Below are 20439 nucleotides of genomic sequence, written 5' to 3'. Positions count from 1 at the left end.
TCCCAAAAGATTATTTTTGTAGGCGAAACAGCTCTGTTTGTTCTTCACATTTGGCTGAGAAATAGGCCCGGAAATTGCAGTCACCACAACGCCAATTTTTTCTCTCCAAATTAGCTCCATAATATCGACAGAAACATGGCAAACATTGTTTAGAATCCATCCTCAAGGTGTTTTTCTAATATCTATTCGATAATATATCCGTCGGGACAATTCGTTTTTCTCTAGGACTGATGGGAGTAATGGCTACCACTGTACTTTACGCGAGAATCTCTCGCGGAGCCACCATGTGACCACTTACGCAATGTGCTCGCCTACAGCTATTCTTCAACAGAAATGCGTAAAACTACGTCACAATGCTGTAGACACCTTGGGGAATGCGTAGAAAGCGTAAGCTCGTTGATGGTACATTCACAGCCAAATAGGGAGTCATTGGAACGCAGCGCTTTCAAAACCTGGGGCACTTCCGGAAGGCTTTCGCTTGCAACATCAGTTCTGTTATACTCACAGACAATATCTTTACAGTTTTGGAAACGTTAGAGTGTTTTCTATCGAAAGCTGTCAATTATATGCATATTCTAGCATCTTGTCTTGACAAAATATCTAGTTTAAAACAGGAACGTTTTTTTTCCAAAAATGAAAATACTTCCCCTAGAGTTCCAAGATTAAGCATAGATTCAATCAGTTTATACAAATGCGATTTGCATGTCTGTGATGGGTATAACATGGGAAGCCGCTTCTGATTGGACAGTTCCAACGCAGTTCCACCTCCGACATCGCCTAAATGAAAAAATATACCGCTATGCAGAAGTTGGTTATCGTGGGCTAAAGTCGATCTGATTGAATCGAGCCCTTACTGTATCATTCCCATAGCACTCTCATATTGACCTTGTAGTGACCGACTGGGTCTCCTAAACCCAGGTCTCCTGTGTTAGTTCTAAGACTGTGTTAGCCTGCTGAGCTAAGCATAGGTATTAGCTTGGGGAGCTAATCAGGGGTTAAATTGTGAATTCGGAGTTGGGAGATTATGGTTGGAACTGGATTTAGGATTAGGGTTATGGTTGAACTGGGATGTGGACTTGAAGCTAGGGTAAGGGTAGTGGTTAAAGCTAGGGTAATGGTAGTGGTTGAAGCTAGGGTTAGGTTTACTCATTACGTGAGGAGCATAGTTCTACTCTGCTGTGCCCAGATGTTTGCCTCTTCCCGCTACAGTATCTCTGTCTAGCCATTGTTTTCAAATATTTTCATATTTGTCTTTTTTCTTAAGTGAGAGGTGTGTGTGTTTACTGCAAACAATTTCCAAGAGACCGCTGCCCGTACAGACTCTCCAGTATCCCCCTCACACTCTGATACACACACACACGCATACACACTCCACACACACTTCCCACAGAGTGACAGAGAGCAGAGTCTCTAGGCTGACCCAGGTCTCAGACCAATAAAGGCCCTGCGCCCTGGGGGCCCGGCGGGTGACTAGAGCCTGGAGGAGCCTGGAACCCAGGTTCAATATCAGTCTGGAGTGGGAGGCCTACCCCCTCCCACCAACACCACCACCAAGCAGCACATAGCCTGCTCCTACTGCACACACACATGGAGTGGATATCAACATGTAGGACACCACAGTGGACATCACTGTATCACGATAGCTGGTGGTAAAACACCATTGATTTTTTTTAGTAGTAGAGACATTATAGAGAGAGAGACCGGAAATGATAGTGAGAGGTTTGTGTGGAAAGTACGGCGGGGCTGGGAATCGATTCCACACTCACACAGGCATCTGCACCCAAGGTGGTATCGCCGGTAACTGCTAGAGCCGACCCTCTGGCCCTGCAATGCTGGCTCTAATAGATCACTCTGTGGGGTGGGGGACAAGGAGACCCTGTCTGGAGCAGGGGAGAGGGGAGACTCCCACAGTCACACGGGAGCGGAGGCCCCAAGAGTCACAGCCAAGTCCAATGTTCACTGACCAAACAATCTCTCAAACTGCCAGGCCAGAAGCCCACCTTCTCATCTTACGTGGTTCTATGTGGAATCCCTGTTGTACTATGCTGGGATTGAGAACAGAGAAACCATAGGTCTTCCACACAGATACAGCATCTCTCCCACCCGTCCCCCTCACGCTCCTCCCGCCTCCCTCTCCCGCTCCCCCTCTCTCCATTACCTCGTTCATCACTGTCTGGTTTGTAATAATATTTCTCAATTCCAAACCTCATTTCCCGCTCGTTGAGATTGATAGCAGTGATGACACCAATCAGTTTATCTCTCCGTTTATCCCTCGTTTTCTCTTAATCGTCTCTCCGCTCAGCGCCTCTTTGTGTCTCAGGACAGGGGGAGAGGGAAGGTGGGGTGGAGGGAGGGGGTTGATTGGACACAGCGCTAATTACCAAATGTACTCAGCCACTCCAGTGATGACAAGCCTAAGAGAAGAACTATATATGCACAGTACCTGTATATAGTTATATTCTGTCTATACCATAATATACAGTATAACTGTGCTAGGAGATGGATAGTTAGTTAGTATGCACAGTGGAAAGAATGGGTTAAATCAAGCATAAGACATTCTGCCCCATACTGCTAAAACATATATACTGCTAAAAAAAGATGTGCCAAAACCCACACAGCTGATTAATCAACACAACTGCAGCAAGCCTAAATCAAATAAAATCAAATGTATTTGTGTAGCCCTTCTTACATCAGCTGACATCTCAAAGTACTGTACAGAAACCCAGCCTAAAACCACAAACAGCAAGCAATGCAGGTGTAGAAGCCTACTGTACAATGCGGCACACAGTCAGAACCGAAGCATAGCCTATTGCAGCCTATGATATCCATTCTGAATAATTATTTGTAGAATTGTTAGGAATTCATCCCATGTGTTTGCACTCACTATAGTTCAGTCTGAGGGAGTGTAGGAGTGTGTTAGGGATATGTTGTTGCTCTTGGCTCATACACAGTCGTCCACAGGGGGTATGGTCAGACAGACAGACAGACAGACAGACAGACAGACAGACAGACAGACAGACAGACAGACAGACAGACAGACAGACAGACAGACAGACAGACAGACAGACAGACAGACAGACAGACAGACAGACAGACAGACAGACAGACAGACAGACAGACAGACAGACAGACAGACAGACAGACAGACAGACAGACAGACAGACAGACAGACAGACAGACAGACAGACAGACAGACAGACAGACAGACAGACAGACAGACAGACAGACAGACAGACAGACAGACAGACAGACAGACAGACAGACAGACAGACAGACAGACAGACAGACAGACAGACAGACAGACAGACAGACAGACAGACAGACAGACAGACAGACAGACAGACAGACAGACAGACAGACAGACAGACAGACAGACAGACAGACAGACAGACAGACAGACAGACAGACAGACAGACAGACAGACAGACAGACAGACAGACAGACAGACAGACAGACAGACAGACAGACAGACAGACAGACAGACAGACAGACAGACAGACAGACAGACAGACAGACAGACAGACAGACAGACAGACAGACAGACAGACAGACAGACAGACAGACAGACAGACAGACAGACAGACAGACAGACAGACAGACAGACAGACAGACAGACAGACAGACAGACAGACAGACAGACAGACAGACAGACAGACAGACAGACAGACAGACAGACAGACAGACAGACAGACAGACAGACAGACAGACAGACAGACAGACAGACAGACAGACAGACAGACAGACAGACAGACAGACAGACAGACAAGACAGACAGACAGACAGACAGACAGACAGACAGACAGACAGACAGACAGACAGACAGACAGACAGACAGACAGACAGACAGACAGACAACAGACAGACAGACAGACAGACAGACAGAACAGACAGACAGACAGACAGACAGACAGAAGACAGACAGACAGACAGACAGACAGACAGACAGACAGACAGACAGACAGAGCCACGTTTAGTACTCCATATACAGATTGAGGAGTAGTATTGTGGTTTTTAACGGAATATCTTGTCTCTATCTGAAATGACATTAAATGTAATTTAAAGTATTTCACTATAGTGCACTATATAGGGACAGGTTGCCAGTCTGGTCAACGTAGTGCCTCTATATATAGGGAAAATGGTGCTATTTCAGACATTCCTTCTGTTCCACCAGACACACAGTAAGGGTTCTCACGTCACCTCCCAGCTCAGGTCAACAGGTGATGCAGGAGAAAGAGAGAGAAGAGGTAGGAAGAGAATAGAGATGGAGAGACAGAACCTTACAGTGATTTATATCAAGGCATGCATTGTGTCAAAGCTATGCAGAGAGGAAGGACAGAAAGAGAACAGAGAGGTGACTGAAAACGAGAAGAAGTTGGAGAAAGTTGATAGAGAAGATAAATTGCAGATCGGGGGCGAGCATGGGATAAAATAAAAAGAGGGAGATTTAGGAGAAGATGAAATCCATGGAGGAGAAGACAGAAGAGCAGGAAGGTGAGGTGTGTCTGTGTCACCCCCTAGTAATATTGCCACGGTTTTTGCATAATGCCCGATGAGCCCCAATCATCTGGCCTCCCCCACAACAATTTCATTACAGACAGCTAATAAATGTTTCATGGAAGAACAAGCTGCTCGCCTCGCCGTTATTAAATCTGAGATAATAAAAGAAGAGCGAGAAAAGGAAAGATGGGGGGGTGGACCCGAGAGAGGGAGGGAGGGAGGGAGAGAGACAGAGAGAGCTAGAGAGAGAGCGGTGTCAACATTCTCAAATCGGGGGGCTGTATCTCCTGTTTCTGGGGCAACGGGTCCCCTCCCCTCCCCCTGCTCCCTCCCCCTTGCACCCCGCTCCGCCAGAGAGAGACAGGAAATGAGAAACCGCCAGACAGGATATTGCGTTCTGGTGGCCTGGGGATTAGCTGTTTTATCTAAACACACACACACACACACACACACACACACACACAGAGACTCATCCATATCCTCGCACACATCCACACATTCCTCTCACACTCTCCCAAGCATCAAGCACAGTGTTCTGCACAGTTTTCAGTCGTTACTCTTTGCAGGTATGTTCCATGTGGTCATGTTATGCCATATCTGAGCTGTCATTAAAGGGTCAAATCTTTCAGTCGAGATCAGATGTGGAGTATGGAGTATCTCAAGTATTATCAGGAACAGTCTAAATAGTTGAGAAAAGAAAAGTGTACGGAGAGACTGGTCTGCTAATCATTAGCAATAAACCTTGATATTGTATTTTAAACTAATCAGAGGGTCATTCATACCGTATAGCTCAAAATGTTTGGAAATCAAATAAGACTGTCTGATGCACGTTGTCTATAAGTACACATAGGCTTTGAAGGAAATGGCTTCCATCTGCATATGTGTGTGTGATTGCAAGTTGTTTCTGTTTGTATATCACTGTTCTGTGATGTACCGTGTCTGAGACGCATACACTCCAAGAAATGCTGGGTTAAAAACAACCCAATTTGGATTATTTGGTAACCCAGCACTGGGTAAATATTGGACAGAACACATGCTGGGTTATTTTGACCCAGCCAGTTGTTTTTTGGGTTGTTGGGATTACCCAAACATTGGTTAATTTAACTATCAGTTGGGTATTTTTTACTCTCCTTCTGAGTGGACCTCTGTTTTAAATGTAATCCTTCAATTATTTTCAGATATATTTTATTTGTCGACCTGTTATTTTGTTTTTGCATTTGACACATTCTTCAATCTATAATATGAAGATCATTTATTACATACTGTATTATGAACTGGGGTGGTTCGAGCCCTGAATGCTGATTTGGCTGGAAGCCGTGGTATATCAGATATAGGGTCTGACGAAACATTTTTTACTGCTTTAATTACATTGGTAACCGGTTTATAATGGCAATAAGGCACCTAGGGGGTTTGTGGTATATTGCCAATATACCATGGCTAAGGGCTGTATCCAGGCACTCCACGTTGTGTTGTGGTTAAGAACAGCCCTTAGGCGTGGTATATTGGCCATATACCACACCCCCTCGGGCCGTATTCCTTAAGTGTACCACGGGTATGACAGAACAGTTCTTTTTACTGCTCTAATTACGTTGGTAACCAGTTTATAATAGCAATAAGGTACCTTGGGGGCAGTGGTGTAAAGTACTTTAAAGTACAACTTAAATATTTTTGGGGGGTATCTTTACTTTGCTATTTATATTTTTGACAACTACTTTTTACTCCATACATTTTCCCTGACACCCGAAAGTACTTGTTACACGATGAATGCTTAGTAGGTCAGGAAAATGGTCCAATTCACGCACTTATCAAGAGAACACGTAGTCATCCCTACTGCCTCTGATCTGGCAGACTCACTAAATATAAATGCATTGTTTTTAAATTATGTCTGAGTTTTGGAGTGTACCCCTGGCTATACGTGAATAAAAAAATAAAAAAATAAAATTTAAAAAATGGTGCCATCTGCTTTGCTTAATATAAGGAATTTGAAATGATTTGTACTTTTACTTTTAGCAATTACATTTTGTATTTTTATATTTAAGTATATTTAGAAACAACAATCATTTTACTGGGTGACTTTCACTTTTACTTGAGTAAGTTTTTATTAAGGGGTCTGTACTTTTACTCAAGTATGACAATTGGGTACTTTTTCCACCACTGCTCGGGGGTTTGTGATTTATGGCCAATATACACTACATGACCAAATGTATGTGAACACCTGCTCGTCTAACAGCTCATTCCAAAATTCTGGGCATTAATATGGAGTTGGTCCCCTTCTTTGCTGCTATAATGGCCTCCACTCGTCCGGGATGGCTTTCCACTAGATGTTGGATCACTGCTGCAGGGACTTGCTTCCATTCAGCTACAAGCATTAGTGAGGTCGGGCACTTAGATCTGGCTCGCAGTCAGCGTTCCAATTCATCCCAAAGGTGTTTGATGGGATTGAGGTCAGGGCTCTGTGCAGGCCAGTCAGGTTCTTCCACACCGATCTCTACAAATCATTTCTGTATGGACCTCGCTTTGTGCACAGGGGCATTGTCATGCTGAAACAGGAAAGGGCCTTCCCCAAACTGAATCGTCTAGAATATCATTGTAATCTGTATCATTAAGATTTCCCTTCACTGGAACTAAAGGGCGTAGCCCGGACCATGAAAAACAACTTCAGACCATTATTCCTCCTCCATCAAACTTTACAGTTGGCTCTATGCATTTGGGCAGATAGTGTTCTCCTGGCATCCGCCAAACACAGATTCGTCCGTTGGACTGCCAGATGGTGAAGCGTGATTCATTCCTCCAGAGAACACGTTTCCACTGCTCCAGAGTCCAATGGCGTCGAGCTTTACACCACTCCAGCCGACGCTTAACATTGTGCATGGTGATCTTAGGCTTGTGTGTGGCTGCTTGGCCATGGAAACCCATTTCATGAAACTCCCGGTGAACAGTTCTTGTGCTGACGTTGCTTCCAGAGGCAGTTTGGAACTCGGTAGTGAGTGTTGCAACCGAGGACAGACAATTTTTCCAAACTACGTGCTTCAGCACGTGGCGTTCCCGTTCTGTGAGCTTATGTGGCTTACCATTTTGTGGCTGAACTGTTGTTGCTCATAGATGTTTACACTTCCTGACAACAGCACCTACAGTTGACCGGGGGCAGTTCTAGCAGGGCATACATTTGATGAACTGACTTATTGGAAAGGTGGCATCCTAGAACGGAGCCATATTAAAAGTCTTAGCTCTTCAGTAAGGCCATTCTACTGCCAATGTTTGTCTATGGAGAATACATGGCTGTGTGCTCAATTTTATACACCTGTCAGCAATGCATTTGGCTCAAATAGCCAAACTAATTTGAGGGGGTGTCCACATACTTTTGTATATAATGTACCACGTTGCGTCATGCATAAGAACAGCCCTTAGCCATGGTATACTGGCCATATACCTCACTCTCCTCTGGCCTTATTGATTAATTATAATAAGGTATATCACCTTATTGCATCCCACCAGTGGGATTTACATAAGCTTTTAGGGAACTCATACACTTCTGTAAGCTTCATTGAAGCTAAACGTGATAACTATACAACAGAACAGATTAACAGGAATGACATTGACTCTCATGGGTGGCCAAAAAGAACTATCTGAAAGCCACACCCCTACTAAACTAGGCCTCCTGTTTTTGAATGTGTGCATCTTAGTGTGTGTGTGTGTGTGAGTCACGAGTGTGTGTGTGCGTGTGTGTGTGGACGTGAGCATGTTTGTGTGCGTGCCAGTGTGTGTGTTTGCGTGTTTGTGGTGGTGGCGGAGGGAGCGGTATCGTGGGGAATGCTGGGAAATTTTAATAACACAGGAGCAGTGCAGGGAGATTTAATAAAAGGAGATGATGTGATTACCGAACCCTGGCTCTGAGCCATCCTGCTTCACAGTGCAATATCCGCTCATACACACACACACACACACTCACACACACACACACACACACGCTCACTCTCACACATACACACCAAAATAAAATTATACTAAAGCCATACTAAGATTGTAACATCCAGATTCACTGTAAAGATCCCATACCCACAACCTCACCTAAACTTACATTTCCAATATGCTAAGACAAACATCCACTGATAGCTGACAATACAAAACCCAATGCACATTTTCACTAATCCATTCACATGGATGGACACATACCGAACATGCATGCTTACGCACATAGGAGCAAGCAGCACCACGTACACATCAACATACAAATAATACATGCATAACAGAGTCTTTGCTGAGATCTGAGGACTTGCATTCACTCCCCCAAGCTAATGTCTCGGCTTTAACTCAGTAGGTTAACAGTCGTAACCTACTGCCGTGCAAGAGACTGGGGTCCGAACCCAGTCAGTCTCATTGGTGCTGTGAATTGGGGAGGTCAAAGTGCCAACCAGGGTGAAAAGTAACCCCATTTGCTTACGAATGCGTGTGATAATTTCGGAGATGCCTATATAGGCTTCATAATGGGTTTATGAAGGCTTCATTATGCCTAAAAAGTGTTTTGTCTAAAGTGGGACCATTCATTCTGATAGCAGCCATGAGCCATTTCTCCTCTCTCTGGGTTATGGGGGATTGCGGCCCAAATGGCACCATATCCCCTATATAGTGCACTACTTTTGACCAGAGCCCTATGGGGCTTGGTCAAAAGTAGTGCACTATAAAGGGAATATGGTGCCATTGGGCCACTAGTAGGTCTATTGTGAATTACACTTCTATTAGGGGGATTATACTGATCTACTTAGAGACCTCCCTCAGTGACTGTTGCCCTCAGTTTCCAAGTTTAGTAAATTCTACAATATATGGCACTATGAAATGGGATTAGTAACCAAAAAGCAGGATTTAAACACTGCAGAGGAATTGTGGTCTGGTGACCGTTGTCCCAAGTCGCCTTTATGTTGAGTAAATTCTGGCAGTATAAAATGGGCTTAAAAAACAAAAACTGGGATTTAAAGGGGAAATCTGCAGTTAAAACAATAACAAAGCCGCCACCCTGCCATTGGTTTTGTAAACGGCTGAGGGATGGAGAAATGTAACTACTCTCAAATGTATACAGAGCTATTGATGTAAAGACTGACCATCCATGAGATCAAATGTATAGTTTGAACCAATATTTTAAGGCTATACAGTGTCTGTTTTATTACTTTGTTTATGAACAAAGCAGTAAAACAATCTTATAATTTGGGTAATGATGGGGTAAGACAATTGAACTAAACTCATGAGGCACAAGTTTTATATTCTTCAATTATGAATGTGTATATGTCATGAATGTTAAAGTAAAAAAAATAGCAGATTGCCACATTTAAACAATAGATACTGTAGCCATTTTCGGGGCTATTGGATAAGATATTTTACAATTGCTGTAGGCAATGAGGCAATTAAGAGGAGGCACTTGAGAGAACTTTCTGTGTGTTATAGACAGACAGCTTGGTATAATGGAGTGTGAAGTGAATAGATGGTGGTGGTGGTGACTGGATTAGTGGTGAAGTGGTGCTCCTCGATCGGTGTGTGAGTGCGTCCGTGTGTGTGAGTGTGTGCACGTAAGTGTGTTTGGCAAGGGAGTGTGTTTGGTTCAGTAAGTATGTGTGACGGTGGCGGGCTGTGATTGGGGTAATTTTCGGGAGTGTTGGCTAGTTTTGGCAGACCGATGGATTGAGATAGATTATCCGTGGCAGCTGTGGTTTGGACAGGACAAGATCACAGATTAGGAGCTCTAATGTGCCGACCTGGCTCACTCTCCTCTCCTCCTTTCCTCTTCTCACCTCTTCCCCTCTCCGCCCTTCAGATTTGGGGTAGCAACACCTTCCTCTCACCCAGTCAGGGAGCCTTAACACTTCTCCTCCTTCTCTCCTTTCTTTCCCTCTAACTTCCCTCCATCTCTCTGTCCCTCGTCATCCTGTCACTTTCTCATCTCATCCAGCCATCCCTTGCCTCTTGCCTCGACAGAAATATTTTTCTCTCACACTCTCTCTTATTTCGATGGTCTCTCTCGTTCTATGAGCTAAGTCACTGCCACAGCAGACCTCTTGTTTGCAGTCTTGTTTGCAGACCCAGGGATTTCCCCAGTGTCAATATGCCATCATATGATTAGGCGTGTGGGTGTTTTAGATATGTATAGATATTGTGGTAATATATAGTATATGGACGTACTCACCGTATACTGATGAGTAACCTGGGTTTCCTGTAAATATATGTGTGAGTTTATAGGTTGGGTTAGGCTAGAGAGACAGAGAAAAAAAGAGAGTGTGTGTGTGTTTGTGTCTGGGGGGGGGGTCTGTGTGTGTGTTTGTGTGTGTATTTTGGTGTGTAAAAGAGAAAGAGATTAACCCCATGCTATGGCCAATCCCTGGTTATGAGTTTACAGCGTCTGTCTGGGCATCGCTCTGTTTAAACAACAATCTAATTAATCCTGTCTTTATTAGTTTCACTGAACTACAGAGGGAGGGAGCGAAGGAGAAGGGACGGAGGGGGGAGAATTGGGAATCCTGTCAGAAAATCCTGGAGGGAGATGGGATGGGGGGCAGAGTGATAAAACAACTGGGATTCAAGAGGAATTTAAAAGCAGGAGTTTTGGGGCCTTTAAATTGAATTGATATGTTGATGAGAAGAGAATGAAGAGTGGGAGAAAATGAAAGGGGTTGGGACACGCGAGAGGAGTGATGAAAAGACAAAAGGAAAGTAGACAACAAAGCCCCGTGAATGAAAAAATTGTCCAAGCACGATGCTTGTTTCACATGTTCTGTTTTAAATCCTACTAAATTGTGAATAGTAGGTAATGATGGGCTAAAACACTGGACCAGCTCATTAAATAGATTCATGTAAAGAATTAGTAAAAGACCAAGATTCCACCAACACTTCAGTGCAGGCTCCCTACACATCAGTTGACTACTGCCCCCAAGTGTCATCAGTGAAGAACAACATTCTGAAGCGTTACCACATACTGTTATTGCAGTAAACATATGTTAGATGTTCAAGCTTTAAGTTCTGGGAAATGCTGATGTGACATTTAATTATATACCGTACACAGGTTTGGTTGAGAATCTCCACAGGTGCAAATGAGGTCTAATCTTTCAGGCAATCTTGTGTCTGTCTCTCTGCCTTTGGGTGCGTTCCAGGTTGTCTTTAATTCAGTCGCTCGGCACATCTCAGAGGACTGCTAATATCATGTTAGTGAGAAATTACAACACTCCTGCAAGCAATGTGAGACCTGATCATCTGCAGCCCGACTTCAAAAAAGACGGTTTGGAAGGACACCTCGAATGAGGCCTTAAAAGCTCTGCGCTGCTGTGTGGTCAAGACGGTGTCTTCTGCACATCTCAGAATATTACTTTATCGTATTCCTACTGTGACGTTAAACTAACTCTTCTTCAGGACTGCAAAAAAGACAACATGGAACACACCCGACTGCAATAAAGACACCTGACCTATTACACACTGGAACGCACCCTTTCCCCCCTCTGTCCCTATAGGCTGTTTGTCAGGAAGTGCAGTGCGTGCCTGCAGGTGATTGGCCGCTCAGAGCTGATCATGCGTGTGCTGGGGCAGGTGTACCACCTGGGCTGTTTCAGCTGCTGTGAGTGTGAGCGCCGGCTGCAGCGCGGGGACGAGTTTGTCCTGAAGGAGGGCCAGTTGCTCTGCAGAGGAGACTACGAGAAGGAGAGAGAGATGCTGGCTGCCATCAGCCCCACACCCACTGAGTCAGGTAACAGGAAAAGACGGGGCAACCAACAAATCAATCAATCAAACCATACAATCACTGGATGAAATCTAGGTGGCACTTTATGCTACGGTATAGAGAAAGTGGAGGAGATTACGTAATTACACAGTGATAACCTAATGACTTGTTTTTTCATTGGGATTCACTACTAGGCACCATTTGATACCAATTTGTCTGTCAATTGAAGATCCTATTTTCTCTCTCCACACCCCTCAGTGAAGAGTGAGGATGAGGATGGTGGGGGCGGTTCTGTAGGGGGGAAGGGCGGCGAAGGGAAGGACCACAAACGGTCAAAGCGACCACGCACCATCTTGACCACACAGCAGCGCAGAGCTTTCAAGGCCTCCTTCGAGGTGTCCTCCAAACCTTGCAGAAAGGTAAGCAGACCAGGCGTAACACGGTTTCTTTCTTTTGTTCCTTCTCTTTTTCACTTTTCTTTCTCTTTCTCGCGCACACACACACACACACACACACACACACACACAGACATATACACACACAGTCCCATTTAGTGTCATGGCTTAATTTCTCGTATCTTCAGGTGAGAGAGACACTGGCAGCTGAGACCGGGTTGACAGTTCGAGTCGTGCAGGTGTGGTTCCAAAACCAGAGAGCAAAGGTGAGATATTTGACCTGTCCTGAATCCCCACTCCCCCCCCCCCCTGCCCATGACACTAATACAACCAATAACACTAATGATGAATCTAATGGCGCAATTGCTCTGAAACTGCATGCAAACATTTATTTTAAAGGCTAAAGCACAGTTAAAGGGATAATCCACCCAAATAACACAAGGAAGAACTATCCTTATAACGAACGTCAGAGCAATAGCGCCATTGAGTCCATTATCAGTGTGTTGGTCCTGTGCATTGCAGATGAAGAAGATAGCTCGCAGGCAGCAGCAACAGCAGCAGCAGCAGGAGCAGGAGCAGCTGGGAGGGTCCAGGAGAGGGCCGAGCAGGGGGGGCCGACAGAGCAACGATGACAGTGAGGGTAAGAGGGGGGAATAGAGCAGGGATTTCACAAAAGCCTTGTAGCTAACTGGTACTTAACTTGCGAAACGGTAGATGTAGAAGTGCTTAATTTGACAGTTTTTGTTCATTCGTGCACAGGAAGATTAGTCTTTCGCTACAAACGTGACAATTAACAAAGTAGCTTGCCAAAGTAGCAATGTTTCAGGAAACTCACCTCAAGGCAGGTGAAACAATGTCTCTGGAGTTAAAGGGGCAGGACGAGAGGAAGAGATGCAGGCATTGATTAATGTTCAGTCTCTCTCTTCCCAGACGGTTCGAGTGGTCATGGATTGGACGGTCTGTTGGCGTACCCTTCGTTGCCACGACAGCAGCTACTGGCTCTGGACCCCAACATCTACGGAGGAGAGCCGTTCCGCCATGGCCTCACCCCTCCTCAGCTGGGCTCTGAACATCTTCACTCCTACGGTAAGAGAGGGAGGGAGAGGGAGAGAGATGGACGGACCAAACAGACAGACATACTTACTCTATTTCCCCTTTAGATTCAGAGACTGTGTTCCACGATCTGGACAGCGACGGGAGCCTCAGTCACCTCGGCGACTGTCTTCTGGCAGCGGCAGACGGTGGGCTCCTGGCGGGGCGGGTGGGAAACCCCATCGACCGCCTCTACTCCATGCAGAACTCCTACTTCACATCCTGACCCCTCACCCTTGACCCCTGACTCACTCCACCAATCACCACTCAGAGAAGCAGCTAATGACCGGTTATCCTACAAGGCCCAGAAGGTCATCACACCAACCATGCTTGAGCTGGGTCCATATCCATATCTGACCGGGGTTATTGTACCTTACCAAGTAAAGGCATAATAGTAAACACCTGGGTCATATTCAGTAGGGCGGAAAACGTTGGGAGTGAAACGGGGAGGAACTACCTTCATTTGTCCACTAAGCACACATTTTTCCATACCAAACACGACCCAGGTAGCCATTTAAGATCTCAACTATGACTTAGACCGTGTCCGAAGTCTGGCTTGCCCATTACTTACTTAAACTGCATACTGTGTACTAATCGTATGACATACTATTTCGAACGTTCGGTTTAGTACAAGCGTATGCAGTAAGCAACAAACATCAAAGTACTACTCATCCATACTGAGAAGGCGTCATCGAATGCGCCGTTCGCTCTTGATCCACGCCATTCTTACATTTTTTTTTGCAGAGAGCATCCCCTATTCTGATAATCAGTTGTTGTTGAACACGCGGGTGTGAAAAGACGATGATCTTCCTCAATAGTGCCCAGCGAATTCTACTTAGATGAAAAGCCAAAATGACTATGACATCCGGGCATTTAAAGTATACTAGATCTTCAAGATTTCACATACTATAAAGGTTTTTTTTCACATACTCAAACGGCCTACTATTTAGGACGCAAGTATGGGTATTCGGACACGGCCGACACTCTGTTGCTTGATCCCAACATCCTCCCTGTAGCAGACAGATGTGAAATCCTATTGACAACATACTTGATCAAATACTCTCTCATTTGTTTCATATAATTGGTCCGTTGCTCCAGGCAAGCTTAAATCACGGGCAGCTAAAGTATTTCAAAGAAAAGAAAATACTATTTGAACCCAGGTCTGTCAGGTCTGTGTGTTTGTGAGTCAGAAACCTATGTTACTTATTAGGTTGCTAATGAATGGGGAGTGTTTCATTCATTAGCTCAGGATCTGACCTGGTTGTTGTGCCCACACGGTTAGGGAGTCTTCTTGGCAGCAGGGTTAAGGAGCAGAGTGAAGACGCATACCAGAGAGGTTACAGCAGGCTTGGGGCAGAGCTGCCTCCAGAACATGATTCAACCCAAAAAGCGTTGTATTGGAGATGGCCACTGGTTCATAGCGTGGATGGGGTCAATTCAGTCAAATCAAAAAGTGAATGGGAGTTCAGCCTAAATGAATGACTGGATTAAAGGTACTGGGTGGATTTGGAGGAACATTGGAGAGATAGATTTCATAAGAGGTCGAGATGAGTTGAAGGGTACAGAGTGGCACGCTCGATTTGTTTGGGAATGAGTGAAACATGTGGGTTAGGTAACTTAGGTCTAGAGTTTGCTCTCAGGTTAGTGTGTCGGTTCGGGTTTTTAGCAATGTTATACGGGAAAGGATTGACAAATCCCTGTAACCCGATTAGTTCACATTAGTCAACATAGTGAAAGGAGATGTGTAGACCGTAGATAACATCAGGGTCCTATAGAGTAGTGTTTCTCAATCTTGGCCCTGGGGACCCAAAAGGGTGCACATTGAAAAGAGAGCGAAAGAAGAAAGAAACCATGTTATGCCTGGTCTGCTTACCTTTCTGCATGGTTCGGAGGACACCTCGAAGGAGGCCTTGAAAGCTCTGCGCTGCTGTGTGGTCAAGATGGTGCGTTGTCAGGTGCGAAAGGCAAAAACAAAAATGTACCCTCTTTTGGGTCCACAGGACCAGGATTGAGAAACACCCCTATAAAGTAGACTAACAGGGTCATTCAGATAACCTTATAAAGGAAACAGGGTTGTGTAAAGTGTAACGCTTTCATGTAGCTCTGGTTCAGGGTTTTATGTGGGGTTTGCTTGGGAATGGTCAGCATCAGCAAGCCATTCGTAACACCCGGGACCAGAGCTAGCGTTCGTGTAACTATTTCTTTAATACTGTGAAGTATTCACTAAAAGGTGCAGGAGTTTGTCCTGGGCTGGAAAAACGCTAAGCCCTAAACGAAAATGTAGAAGTTGAATATTAATTGGTGTGTAAAACATAAGTAAAAAGTATGTTTAGGCCCAGGAGTTTTTCCTGTTCAGGTCACATGGTCAGGAAAACTACTGGCCCTAGCGACGATAAACAAGTATGTGTTCCAATGTAAAATAATTGTGTTAATATTATTGTTGTTACAATGAATACTACAGTACTACTATAGGTATAATCACTGTAATTTATCTTTGATCGAAAACACCTTACAATAGACGTTGTTCAATATTTTGTACTATTATGGTTAAGTATTTATGTTGTAGCATGAGCTGTGTGTGCCACACTTTTAAAATGTAAATAATTATTACTATGAACATAGCACTGATGACAGTATTTTCCTATAGCTTATACCCACACTGGGACCATCTTGTGGAGTCCACTTCCTATATGATTTCTCATAATTGACTGATGATATATATTTTTTACAGTATAGTATTTACGTGGATATAATTTATTGTGTGATACATTTCTCTGGAAGGTATGAGAAATTCTTAATCTTAGATTTTGTCTGAAAGATATTGTTCCAAGTTTTATGTTCTGTGACCTCTTCCATTGTGTGCTTTTTGAGTGTAATGTCGCGTTTCGTCAATATAACCTGTCAATTCAGAGTCTGACTAAATATGCCTACATTATTCTGAGTATGTGTGTTGCGGATGATGCAAGGCTTCTCCTTCTACACTGAGTGTACAAAACATAATGAACACCTGCTCTTTCCATGACACAGACTGACCTGGTGAATCCAGGTGAAACCTATGATCCCTTATTGATGTCACTCGTTAAATCCACTTCAATCAGTGTAGATAAAGGGGAGGAGACAGGTTAAAGGAGGATGTTTAAGTCTTGAGACATGGATTGCGTATGTGTGCCATTCAGAAGGTGAATGGGCAAGACAAAAGATTGAAGTGCCTTAGATCGGGGTATGGTAGTCGGTGCCAGGCGTGCCGGTTTGTGCAACACTGCTGGGTTTTTCATGCTCAAGTTTCCTGCTTGTATCAACAATGGTCCACCACCCAAAGGTCATCCAGCCAACTTGACAAAACTGTGGGAAGCATTGGAGTCAATGGGGGGGGGGGTGCCTCTGCACGTTGTTTGTGTCAAATTTTTTGAAGACTGCCATTTCCAAGGAAGAATCTCTCCACTTGATTGCGTCTCCCTCAGCCTTTAATAAGTGAAGCAGAAAAGGGGGCCTGTTCTGGTTAGTAGTCAAAGGGTACATAACTCAACGTCCTCCCTCTTGACTGTCTTTGTGGTCACACAGATTATAACTCCACAGCCCCCTCCTTCTCCTCCAACCTTCCTGGGCTCTGTTCCTTCCGCCAGCGGATAGCCTCCTCCTTCATCCCCTCTACTTCTCCTTCCTTCCACCTTTCCTCAGCTCCTTCAAATTCTAACTCTCCAGGCCCCTTCCCCTCCTTCCATCCTTCCTGCGCTCCCTCCTTTCCCTCAGCGAGTGTGTTGCCAAGGAGAGATGTGTGGGAGAGATATACATTCCACAGTTGAGTATTCTACCATGACTCACTCCAACCTGAAGAAAAGGAGAGTGGGAGGGAGCGGGGGGCACCCTTGTGTAGCACCATAACACCAGACAGCATGTATCCAAACTGGATGAGTAATAGGACTGAAATATAGGAGTTTCATGATAAAATTTACCCAAAATAACATCTACAAGAGACAACCACACCGCAAACAAGGGATACTTATATATCACGCAGTTGTACACAGATATGTTGCGGAGTGAGGTTACAAAGCTAACACCGTTTTACACATTCATTGTCAATATACATTTGAGAGGCAAAGAAAACCATTTATGCTGCTACCTGAGGTTACCACAGTGTTGTAAATATGTATTACACACTAAAACCTGCTGCATAGTCAGTCGCACTGAGTGATTCTTTTCACATACAGGGAAAACGACTCCTCTGATTCCCATTGTATTTCAGAGAGCTGTAGCATCGATGAGTTATGAAAGAACTTCAATAAATAACCCGTCTTGATTCTTCACAGTCTCGGGCAGAAATCAGTCCCAGAAATTGTAAATGTCTAGGATTTTGAGTTCTTTTGACAAATCCTAAAGTAGCCATGGACAAGTGTCCACTATATCCATGTACCAAGTCAGGAAGTTATCAAAATGACATGGGCATTGATTTATCCATGATAGATAGAGCAGTCCGGTGTCAGTGTTGCAGGAAGGAGATATCTGAGAGGGATGGATGATGGTCACTGCTGGGTCCTAAGAGGGCCGAGGAACCGGGTTCACTGCTGAAAGAGGAGATACAGTATATTCACTTCAGCTACTACACCAAATATTCAAAAAGGTAGTCTCTCAGAAACAGATTACGTAAACATAAATGACAAAATTGCGCAATATTTCAGTTCTGGGTTTACCCGAGATGATCAAAATGGTAAAACAAATACAGTATGGAGTACGGACACTGGACAGGTATGAATACTAAGGGCAGAAAGACCCAGTTTACACCACGCAATAAGATATTTCTTTAGTGTTTACTTTTGGGGGTACTTGAAGATGAAGAGGAAAGACACTGATGTAAAGCACTCTCTCAAGGCCAAGGGGAACCAGTCAAAAGTTAGTATAATCACAAAGAATTGAGGGCTGTGGTGAACGAGCCGAAGACTGATCTACAATCAGTGAACACTCACGCACTCAGGCAAGGTCCACTGTCTCTGCACAGCCGAGGAAGTGCGCTACGTGTACTGAACAGGAGGTAGGTGAGTTCTGGTTCTCTCGTAAGCAGTGTTCAAACTCTGTGAACTCTTTTGAACAGTCTGTCTGGATCTTCTGGATCACAGGGCTGCAGAAACATTGATCAATAAGATATTGAAGAAAACAAACACAATCCTACACTTCACAACATCAGCACTGTACAGTACTCACGGGTTTGACTTCCTGCACCTGAATTATTTTCACACCAACAGTTCTTTACAGTAACCCAACCTAGACCCTCGAAGAACAAGCAGCAGCACAGTGGAAGGAATAGGGTCTAGACCTAGGAGAAAGCCTGTGGTTTAGTGTTAACGCTCCCAGCTAGTCACATATACTATTCCCCACTGGAGACCAGAGTTCATTCCCCATGTCCACCCTTCTTACTCCCCCCCCCATTTCCAACTGTCAAAATAGGAGTAAACCTAGAGAGGAACAAGACTCAGAGAGGGGGACCACTCTGCTCTGTAATGGGTTTACATATGACCATCAAGGCCCGTCAGATATAGCCTGGGTACTACCAGTCTGTTGCTGCTATCATTCCACTCCTTATCATGCAACACAATTACAAGGAGTTGAAAGTTAGCTAAACAGGTTATGGATTTTAGGCTACATGCACAACTGATATTGTCAGAGACAACAGATTACTGTGAAGAGGTACACTGTGCCACCTTCATCTTCAGGTCTTGACAGTGCTGTTGCCATGTTGATGGGTGGGAGGCCACACACTGCCCATAGCTTTCCATCTCCTTATGGCAACACTTGGCGGTGATATCCATGGCAACCTGCCTGGAGGATGACACGGACATGAAGAAAAGTTTCTGAGATATGCATAGACAATTACAGTGAAGTCCAGTCATGGACTGTGTGTCCTCTTCTGTGGACAGAATGTCAGAAAAACAAATTGATCGCTAAGCATTTACCGATGGCAAAGTCTTTTGGACGTCTTTGTTTCTTTCTTTTTATGGCGCAGTCCGGACCGGCCTTGATTTAGACACCTATGTTTGGGTCAGATTTGGTCCGGTCCGGACCGGCCTTGATTTAGACACCTATGTTTGGTTCAGATTTGGTCCGGTCTGGACCGGCCTTGATTTAGACACCTATGTTCGGTTCAGATTTGGTCTGGTCCGGACCGGCCTTGATTTAGACACCTATGTTCGGTTCAGATTTGGTCCGGTCCGGACCGGCCTTGATTTAGACACCTATGTTTGGTTCAGATTTGGTCCAGACCGGACCAGCCTTGAGCTGAACGTCCACAGACGTCCGGGGTGGCCTATATTTTGCCCAATCATGGACCAAATCGGAACCAATTATAGATGTCTATGTTTCACAAGTTTGGACAGTACAGTAAAGTACATTACAGTACAGTAAAGAAAAGTAGCATACAGTACAGAAAAGTCAAGTATAGAGTACTGTATTGTACCCTACTATACTCTAATGTACTGAACTAAACTGTACTCGATTTTACTGATTTAAACTCTACTGAATTGTAATCTGGTCTACTGAATTAAACTACTATACTGTACCTTACATTTTAAAATGAATCGATTTGGTAGACAGTTTCATTATTTTGACCTCCCCACAGTTCATTGGAAGAGTAAACTGTAACATAGTCTATTAGCTAGAAAGGTATCTTGGCGGCGTAGAGAAAATGTTGCTGTTGTAAAGCAGATTTTCTGCAATTCTATGCCATTGCTAATGCTGTGTTCCTCTGCTCAATCATTATAAAAACATATATGG

The 20439-nt window shown here is 44.5% G+C and overlaps 1 protein-coding gene and 1 long non-coding RNA gene across 2 annotated transcripts in view; one reads left to right on the top strand and one right to left on the bottom strand.

The window, feature by feature from the left end:
- LOC109891881 (LIM homeobox transcription factor 1-beta) overlaps nt 1-16588 on the top strand; it is a 31577-nt gene extending 14989 nt beyond the window's left edge. Inside the window, exons 4-9 of the mRNA XM_031827160.1 lie at nt 11985-12217; nt 12449-12609; nt 12774-12851; nt 13108-13225; nt 13516-13671; nt 13746-16588. Coding sequence (XP_031683020.1) covers nt 11985-12217; nt 12449-12609; nt 12774-12851; nt 13108-13225; nt 13516-13671; nt 13746-13903 — 904 coding nt within the window. The 3' untranslated portion in view covers nt 13904-16588. The remainder of the gene's footprint in view (nt 1-11984; nt 12218-12448; nt 12610-12773; nt 12852-13107; nt 13226-13515; nt 13672-13745) is intronic.
- Nucleotides 16589-17064: 476 nt separating this feature from the next.
- On the bottom strand, nt 17065-19509 carry LOC116374444 (uncharacterized). The gene is made up of 3 exons (XR_004210369.1): nt 19371-19509; nt 18643-18790; nt 17065-18239 (listed from the first exon to the last, which is right to left on the bottom strand). It is a non-coding gene; the product is annotated as an uncharacterized LOC116374444 (long non-coding RNA).
- Between the last annotated feature and the right edge of the window lie 930 nt (nt 19510-20439).

This window comes from Oncorhynchus kisutch, linkage group LG6 (genome assembly GCF_002021735.2).
Source record: "Oncorhynchus kisutch isolate 150728-3 linkage group LG6, Okis_V2, whole genome shotgun sequence".
Lineage (NCBI taxonomy): Eukaryota > Metazoa > Chordata > Actinopteri > Salmoniformes > Salmonidae > Oncorhynchus > Oncorhynchus kisutch.
The sequence above is the reverse complement of the archived record's forward strand: the minus strand, read 5'-3'. Positions and strand labels throughout refer to the sequence as shown.